Genomic DNA, 9029 nt, shown 5'->3' with positions numbered 1-9029 from the left:
GGGGGAGGGGGGAGGGGAGGGGGGGCCCAGGGGCCAGGGCTACTGAAGGGAACAGACACTTGGCTCTCGGAGCTGAGGCTCCACTGCTGTGCCTGGCCCCAGCAGGCAGAGAGGTGGCATCTGGGCAGCGCAGCCCCGCCTCACCTTGCTGTTGGCATTAGCGGCCCGCTTCTTGCCCGAGACTCGGCTTTTGCGGATGCGCCGGAAAGACTGGCGCAGAGACTTCTTGAGCGACTTCACCCGGGACAGCGGCCCTTCCATGGCCAGGGAGTCGTTGGGGTGCAGGGTGCACCTGGGGGCAGGCAGGTGCCAGCTGTGCCACGGAGCGGACTCCTGGAGAAGCCGCCGCGCTCCTGCCGGCCCCGTGACTCAGGAAGCCGGAGCCCCTCTGCCCCTCGAACCCAGCAGCCAGGGGCACTTAACACTCTACCAGCAGCACTTTTCATAAGGACAGAGCTGCCAGCGGGGAAGGCGGCTTTAAGGTCGCCCTACCTGCACCATGTCACAGCTCAAATGGGGAAACTGAGGCCCAGACAGGTGTGGGGAGACACCAAAGGTCTCACAGGAGGCTGGGGCCAGGTGCAAGTACAGCCCCCGCTCACCGGGCCCACCACACACACACCTGGCCAGCACAGGGCTCTTGCGCTGGTAGTCGAAGAGGCCAAAGCCATGACTGGTACCGAAGGCCACGAGGCTCCACTCGGCATGGAGCGTGACAGCGGTGACAGCAGCTGGTGGCAGGCACTGAACCAGCACTCGGGGCTGGAAGCCAGCGGGCCACGGCAGTGGCCCTGTGCGCGGACTCAGCCGCTCGTGGCCCTTCCACGTGAAGCCCTCTCGGTCCTGGAGGAGGTCCACACTGGCCACACTGACCGCCTGTTCTGATGGCACATCACTTAGCTCCAGCACCAGCACCTGAAAACACAGCCATGGCAGGGTGGGGGAGGGGTCAGTGTGGAGGACAGGACTACCCGTGCCCCACCTGAGCCTGCAAAGCCACCGTTAGGCCAGTCCCAGTACTGTCTCTCGTTTGTCCGCCTAACAAGCACTCACTGAAAGCCTAGTGTATACCAGGGCCTTCACTGAGCACTGGGGAACACAATGGTGACCAAGACCTTACCTTCCAGAAGCACAATATCCCACCCCTGCAAGTCTCTCTCCCTTTAGCAATGAGCATACATTGAGCACCTTCTGCATACTGCACGAGTGACAGGGGAACAGCAGTCACCAAGACCCACTGGCCTTTGGAGCAAAGCACCCCCCACTAGCCTGTCTCTCATTTAACGGTAATTACCCACTGAGCCCCATATACCGTGTTGAGTGCTGGGGCACGGCAGCGACCCAGACCTGCTGGTCCCCACTCTCAGTGCCCACCTAACACCCGTGCTCCCGCCCCTTGTGTGGTTCCCGGCGGCCAGAGCTTGGACTCCAGGCCTCCTAGAGGTTCCACCTCCCTGGCTGGCCTCACCGCAGCCAGCCCCACCTGCAGCCCCATTCCCATCTCCGGGCTTTTGCCCATGTGCGTCCCCCACCACTCCACTAGACCCTCTAGGTCAGGCCCACCTCCTCCAGAAAGCCCTCTGAGACCCCAAGCCTGGGGCATCTCCGCCTTACCTGGCCTGCAGTGCCAGCCACCACCATCTGGGCTGTGTACTTGCAGAGCGCCACCTTCTGCACGCCAAGCCGAGGATCGTCGCTGTAGGGGTCAAAGCAGCCCACCTGCGGGGCGGGATGGAGCGATGACATGGGGCAGAGCTGGGACCCGGCTCCCCAGGGCCGGGGCAGGGCCTACCTTGCGAAAGGGCGGCCAGTCATCCTCAGCGGCCTGGGCCAGGCTGTCAGCGTGCTCGCAGTCTGTCTGGAAGAGGCCAGCTGTGCTGAGCTTGTAGAGCGGCCGCAAGGCCACACCAGATGCATCCCAGAAGCGCACGGTGCCGTCCTCGTGGCTGTAGGGAAGGCAACATCAGGCCCACCCCGGGTCCCCGTGCAGCACCCCCATCCTGCTCATCCAGTGACCACGCGCTGACCACCTACTACATATGCCAAGCACTGACCAGACTCCCACTGCACACAGCAAACAGGAGGCATCTACTGTATAGAGCAAACACATCTTGAGTGCCTACAGTATGCCAGACCACATGCACCGGGGCCCCTCAAACAGGGTGAGAAGGTATGGAAATAATCACCAGTGTGACGAGCAGGAGATGACAGAGGAGATAATGCAGGGAACAGAGGACTACGGGCGCATCCAGGAAAAGCGATGGGGAGTTAGCCACAGAGCAGAAGGATCATGAGGCATGAGGCAGCCATGTAGGCAGAGCAGCAGGAAGCCTGGGGAGGCTGGGAGGAAGCAGGGAGGGGAAGCGGGGGGCAGGAGCAGACAAATCTGGGGTGCGGCCTCAGGACACAGCTGCAGAGCCCACGTCAGGGACCTTTGGGCGGTGGTGGGAGCCCAGAGCCAGGGCGAGAAAAGGTGTGTGAGTCTCTGGGGCTGGTTGGGATACCTCCAAAAGCTCTGAAAGCCATGATTAGGAGCTCTCAAGCAGGATAGGGGACACTGGAGTCAGAGGCCTGAGGGTCCCAGCACAGGCAGGGGCAGGGCAGGAAGTTGGGGCCTGAGTCACTGGGCACGTCAGCGCCCGCCAGGCCCAGACTGGGCTCTCTAGCACCTGCCCTGGGCAGATGAGCGTGGGCCAGCCCAGATTTTCCGGTCCCAGGGCAGGCCGGGTGGGCGGAGCTCAATTCTAGACCAAAAGGCAGGGCAGGGCGGGGCCTTTAACCAGGGCCTAGGGAGGCTTCATCCCAATCCACCCTGCAGGAGAGGGGAATGGCCTGGTCCCACCAGGGCTGGGGCCTGAGTCACCAGGCAGGTCAGTACCCACCAGCCCAGGATGGGCTCTCCTGAACCTGCATGGGCCGCACCACGCTCCATTTGCCCAAATACACACGCGTACACACACATGCACACACACACGCACACGTCACACCTGTGCTTGGCCATGGAACACATGTGTCTGCCTACCCAGTCAGCAGTAGCCCCCGCTGTGATGGCTCCTGGGCCAGGTTCCGGCCCCCGGTGATGGGCCAGCTCTGGGAGAGGGAGGCAGAGATGTGGAAGCGGAAGGTCAGGACAAACACCTTCTCTCCTCACCTTCAGCATGGCACCCAGGGCCCAAGCTGCCTGAATTCCCCGTGTACACCTGCTACATCCCCACCTCCGGGCCTATGCCCGCAACACCCTCCCTCCCCACGTCCCCGCCCCTGCAGGAGGCCCTGGGCACACACCGAGGCGCTGGAGGCAGGCTGGGGGCTCTGCTGCTCGCCGGCGCTCACGATGCGGGCCCACAGCTTGGCGGGGACGTTGGCGACATGTGCCGAGCAGGTGATAGCAGATGAGTGCAGCGGGGCCAGGTAGGGAGCAGGCACAGCAGGCCAGCCAGGCGTTTGCAGGTCGAGCACCACCAGCTCCTCTTCGAGCAACACAGCCAGGGCCTGGGGCTCGTCGAACTCTGCGGGGCGAGGGCTGGGTGAGCAGAGCCACGGGGCGGGGGGGGGGGGTGCCCACAGGGCATGGGGTGGGGAGGGCAGGGCACACACCGTCCTCGGGCCGTGTGCTGTGCACCGTGAAGAAGTCGATGATGCGGGAGGTGAAGTCCAGCGTCACCAGAGTCTCAGCCCGGAGCACACTCACACAGTGGCGGTCACCGTAGCTGGCGCGGGGCATGCCTCCACTAAAGATGATGAAGTGGTCCCTGCACGGCAGGCGGGGAGCCACGTGAGCCACCCAGACCCCAAGTGCACACTGCCCGACCCAGGGAGAGCGCTGCAGGACATCCCTGTGCCCCAGAGCCCACCCTCCTCCCCACTGCAGACACAGCCCCCAACCCACATCTGAGAACCAGCTCCCCACCTACCCAGATGCACAGTTTCGCCACAGAATCTTGTTAATGGCTTTGCAGGGGAAGGGGCCTGGAGGGGTGGGACAGTGTCGGGCTCATTCGCTCACAGGGACCAGAAGGGCCCCAGGTCACATTTCTCCAAGCTTCTCCCGTTCCTGCTCTGCCTCCATCATCCTGGCCTCACAGCTGCTTCCTGACCCCGAGGGGAAGGCCCACTGCCCAACCGTGCCCCCCAGCAACCTCACCTTCGAGGACGTGGCTCGGCATGGCACCTCACACAAGGCCTCCTGGGTACCCCCACCAAGGCCGGGCAGCCCCAAGTGCCTGAGCTCGGGGTCCCCAGTCAACCCCACGCTCAGGTGGCAGGGCTGCCCTCAGCCTCCCCGGCACTCACCGTAGGGCGTGGTGGCTACCGTGGGCTGTGTCACGGGGGAGCCGCCGGCACCCGCAGACCAGACAGCGTAGCTGCCGTCACTGTGCGAGCTGACCAGCGTGTTGCCGCTGCGCTCCCAGCACAGGCTCTCCAGCTGCTGCAGGGGGGTCGGGGGGGGGGGGGGGGGGGGGGGGGGGGGCAGTGTGAGCAGGGCCCTAAGCAGAGGGCCCCGGCTGCAGGTGCCGGCCTCCCTCACACACCTGGTTCCCCAGGAAGACACGGTCCGCGCACTGCGCCGCCCTGTTCCAGATGACCAGCAGGCCCCGGCTGTAGCCGATGAGGATCTTGGTGGGGTCCCGCAGGTGTCCTTGGAGTGACTCCACGGGGCCCAGCGCCTTCCCACACCGGTAGTCATCTGGCACGCTGCAGAGGGGCGCAGGTGAGCCGGCAGGAGCACCACCCGGGCGTGGAGAGGCTGCTGGGAGGTCTGCCTGCCTCTTACCTTCGAAGAACGTCGTCCGGGGCAAGAGTCTGCCCCTCGAGCAGCGTCAAGGTGGGCACGTCCAGGAAGAAGACGCTGCCGCCCTCGGTGCCCAGGGCCGCCAGGTCACCGGCTGCCAACAGCAAGACCACCGTGACACGGGCGAGGCTGAGCGGGCCACTGCAAGGGATGAGGGGAGTGGGTGAGGGCGCAAACCCGTCCGGCCGCTGAGGAGTGGTGTGGAGGGGGCTGGGCTGCTACCGGCAGCTCATTATGGACCCTCTGCGCTCATAGAGGCCGGATTATCGAGTGGGCTGGCTGGCGCACTGGGAAGGAGAAGGTGGTGGCTGCGGGCATCACAATTAGCTCACTCAATTATTCATCAGGATGTTGGGAAGGAGAGGGATAAAAATAGGCTCCTCAGGTCTTGGAGACGGGCTCCCGACCCCTCCCCCTCACTAGGAAGGAAGGTAGGAACCAGGCCAGTGCCTGGGCCAGGACCAAGGGCTCTAGGACACACACAACCCTCCTGAGCCTCACCCAGGAACCCTGTCGCCAGCCTCAAGATGTCTCCCTGACTTTGCAGGAGGGCCCCAGATTGGACCTGGCCTGCAGAGGATGGGAGACCCCAGAAGTCCACCCCCGTGTGAGGGTGTCACCCAGCCCCCAGAAGGAGTAGGACAACTCTGTTTCAGCAGAGCCAGACCGAGAGGCCCCTTACACTCCCACTGGGGGTCTAGGCCCACTCCACTGACCCCTGGAGCATCCTGCTGGCACCTCATACAGCCTGGGACAATGCTCCTTGCCCCCCAGCTGCCCTTTCACCCATGTACATTATCACCCATCGCCCCCTCCAAACTGTTAAAGGCCCCAGCGGTCCCCAGAGCATGGACACTACCTGCTCACCTCAGACTTGGCCAGAGCCCCCTATTTCACACCTGCAAAATCCACAGGGCACATCTCTCCAGGCCCCGGGCTCAGCCCCAGGTACCCTGCCACCCCGTACCCTAGCTTGAGGGAGGCTTCCTACCCCCACAGCACCTTTGCAAGGCTGGCTTCCACAACCTCCCCCGGGCTCCCCCTCCCACCCCCTGCGCCCAGCAGCTGGTCCCCAGCCAAGTCCTCCGGTACCTGGCACAGTCAAAGCCCGGCCGACTGGGTGGCTGGAAGCTGAGTGCTTCCTCCAGGTGGGCGCAGCCATTGTGGTGGACGATCTCCCAGAGATGCAGGCTGCTGTCGTCCAACAGGGTCAGGAGGCGGCCCTGGTGGATGAGCAGAGACCAAGACTGGGCTGGCCTGGGATGGGGAGGGCATGGGGGCCACGGGAGCCAGTGAGGGTGGAGGCTCACCTGGCCAGGCAGGAAGTGCATCTGGGTAACAGTGGCCGTGTCTCGGTGTAGGCCGGTAAACTCCACGCCAGGTGCACCGTAGCTGAGAGCACAGGTCAAGGGCAGAAGCAGATACGGGAGATCCTCCTTTCTGAGAACGATTCCAACGGGCCCCAACCAGGCCTGCCTATCCAGAAGCCCTCCAAGGTCCAGATGGGACCCCTCCCTGAAGAAGCACTGTCCTATCCCCCCAAGATATCCCCAGGCTCAGCGTGCAGGCTCCACTCTGCTCCTGCAAGTCAGTTACTTCCTCATCCGTAAAAGGGGCTAGTGAGTCCCACTCCCACCTTGTAGGGCTGATACAGGGCAAGTGAGAATAAAGACATACCCAACACAATTGGCCCAGGCCCGGCAGGCAGCCAGGGTTCTGCCCTGTGTTAGCCGTGTGCGTGTGTCTGTGTACATAAGAGCTGGGCCCCCCAGGTTCGGATCATACAGGCAGAGACGCCAGGCCAAGCCTGGGCACGGAAGTCTGGAGCAGAGGAGAGTCCAGGCTGCCTCTTCCCACAGCTCCAGGCCAACCTCCGGCTATGGGCAAGGAAACCAACCTCCCTCTGGGGCACGCAGCCAGCAGCCCCCACTGTGACCAGGGAGAGGCCTCAGCCTGCCCATTTCACAGACAATCCGCAGAGGCTTAGACTGGGTGACCCGCTTCAAGTGTCTGGTGTCAGTGCCAGAGTCACAGCAACACCAGTCGGGCAGGGCCGAGGGGGCCCCAGGAGGGAGGGTTAGGGAGGGGTCAGCGTTGCCCAGCAACAACGCAGGAGCCGGTTGCTTTGGAGCTAGAGTTGGGATTCCCTGCAGGAGCCAGGAGAACATAGAAGAGGGGACAAAAGAGAGGGCAGGAGCGCTGGGCGGGAACCAGGGTTGCCAAGGAGACGGGCCACCCTTGAGGGGGAGGGGTGGCTTCTGTGGCCAGCCTCAGTTTCCCGACCCAGGGCTGGGAGCTAGGGTAGACTGGGGGAAGGACTGAGGGGACAGAGGAGGGTCCCAGCTTCCTCCGGGGATGTCTCCTCGCCAGTACATCAGGTTCTTTGTGAGCGGGAGGAGCCTGTGCGTGAGACCACGGAGCGACAGCTCAAGTGGCCAACAGAGTCGTGTGGAGCAGGGCACTGAGAAGACGAAAGGGCTTCGGGACCACAATATACCTGTGAGGCAGGCCAGCACCACAAGGAGTGGGAGCTGGCCAGGTAGTGCATGCCCCCTCCAGGGCAGGTGGGGACTTGGGGGCACGGGGTCCAGGCACTGCCCCCTCCCCACCCCCTTCCCTGCCCCACCAGTGCCTCAGGGGCCCACGGGAGAGGAGGGGCATCCTGGCCCAGCCACACTCCCTGGAGAAGGCAAACTCACAGACCACAGGCCCAGACGCCACCCCTGTCTGGCCACCCAGCCCTGGGGTGGGAAGACCCCCATCCCCACCCTGCCTCCTTCCAGGCACTGACTCATCTTCTGCCAACCAGTGTCCCCAACGAGGGTACTGAGAGCCAGAGGGTCCCAAGAGGAAGGGTGAGGGTGGGCACCCCTCACCGAGCCGCCTCCAGCCAGACCCCACACCTCTGTCTCCCCACCCAAGGGGCTTCCCCGAGGGCAGTGGGGGTGGGGTTCTCCATGGCAGGCAAGGAGCATTCAGCTGCCTGCTTGCCCCCACCCCACCCCCACCCTGCGCTTGCAGGAAAATGCCCGCTTTGTGCGGCTCACACGGCCCATTGTGCAGCCGCCAGCATCCAGGTGGGGGCCGCGCCGCGCTCACCATGCTGAGCCTGGCACTGCCCCCAGCCCTTCAGCCGAACACACGTGTCTTCACATTGGCATACGTGTGTGCCCAGTCACCAGGGCAAGGCCCACTGTGTAACCCTGGCCCACTCAACACCTTTGCTGGGTACCGTGCGTGGTTAGCCTCCTGGCCTGGTGTCCCCAGTCAATTAATTGCTGGAACGACGCTAGGGTCGCCTAGGTAACTGGCTGGCTGAAATGCAGCGATGGACAGCTGTGACCACTGCAAGCAGACCCCATCCCCACCCCCCACCCCCAACCATCTCCGCAAGGAAGAGTCTCAGGGCAGAAGCCATACCACCAACCTCCGCCAGGATCGAGGTGCCTACTGCGGCCTCCCAGGCCAGCCCCCCTGCCCCCCCACCCGGCCCAAGGAGCCCACATACAGGGAGCTGTAATCAGGAGCTTCCGAAGGGCCCTGAAGGCCTCAGTTCCCAAAGGATACATCTTGACGGCCCCAGACCTGGTGCCGATGGCCATGATGCGAAGCTCTGGGTCAAAGGCCAGGGCGCTGGGCTGGTTGGGGAAGCCATGCTCCACGGTCTGCGGGGGAGGGGAGGGCAGTGGCATTGGCACAGGCACAGGCACGGTCGCCCCTGGCCCACCTGAGTCCCACCCCAAGGCAGCCTCCAGACTATGGCAGCTGCAGAGCAGGACTGGAGCTGGTCTGTCTGAGCTCTGTGCCTCAGTGTCCTCAACTCTGAAACAGGTGTTCGCGTGTCCCGTCCACACCGCAGAGGCCCTCCCCCTGCCAAGCCCCTGTCTTTCTCAATACCCGTGTCCGGCCCGCTGTGTGCAGGGCTCTGGCAACAGAGAGAAACAGGACCAACGGGGTGCAGGCACAAAAGTCAACCCTACCTGTCCCCCAGAGCAGGGTTCTGCATCCCACTTTTAGCGGCGAGCAGCCATGCTGTCCGTAGTCTCATATGATGTCCCTGGCACTCCCCACAGGCCCCACATGGAGATCGGAGGGCAACACCCAAGATCAGCTAGGTGGAGGCTCTTGACCCTCCCCCTCCCCCAGGGCCACGCCTCTTGGCAGGGCCAGGGGGGGGCGTTGGCCCCCCCCGCCCCCCGCGCCCGCCCCCGGGGGGGGGCGGCGGGGGGCGGCCCCG

The 9029-nt window shown here is 64.2% G+C and overlaps 1 protein-coding gene across 1 annotated transcript in view; it reads right to left on the bottom strand.

The window, feature by feature from the left end:
* LLGL1 (LLGL scribble cell polarity complex component 1) overlaps window positions 1–9029 on the bottom strand; it is a 21438-nt gene that overhangs the window by 8364 nt on the left and 4045 nt on the right. The window contains exons 3-17 of the mRNA XM_040452926.1: window positions 8773–8802; window positions 8360–8457; window positions 6103–6184; window positions 5885–6015; window positions 4775–4933; window positions 4533–4695; window positions 4294–4429; window positions 3915–3969; window positions 3598–3752; window positions 3286–3509; window positions 3023–3090; window positions 1793–1946; window positions 1615–1719; window positions 623–915; window positions 58–292 (exon numbers count right to left, since the gene is read on the bottom strand). Coding sequence (XP_040308860.1) covers window positions 58–292; window positions 623–915; window positions 1615–1719; window positions 1793–1946; window positions 3023–3090; window positions 3286–3509; window positions 3598–3752; window positions 3915–3969; window positions 4294–4429; window positions 4533–4695; window positions 4775–4933; window positions 5885–6015; window positions 6103–6184; window positions 8360–8457; window positions 8773–8802 — 2088 coding nt within the window. The remainder of the gene's footprint in view (window positions 1–57; window positions 293–622; window positions 916–1614; window positions 1720–1792; window positions 1947–3022; window positions 3091–3285; window positions 3510–3597; window positions 3753–3914; window positions 3970–4293; window positions 4430–4532; window positions 4696–4774; window positions 4934–5884; window positions 6016–6102; window positions 6185–8359; window positions 8458–8772; window positions 8803–9029) is intronic.

The sequence above is a fragment of the Herpailurus yagouaroundi genome, unplaced genomic scaffold, assembly GCF_014898765.1.
Source record: "Herpailurus yagouaroundi ecotype Mexico unplaced genomic scaffold, PumYag 208, whole genome shotgun sequence".
Lineage (NCBI taxonomy): Eukaryota > Metazoa > Chordata > Mammalia > Carnivora > Felidae > Herpailurus > Herpailurus yagouaroundi.
The sequence above is the reverse complement of the archived record's forward strand: the minus strand, read 5'-3'. Positions and strand labels throughout refer to the sequence as shown.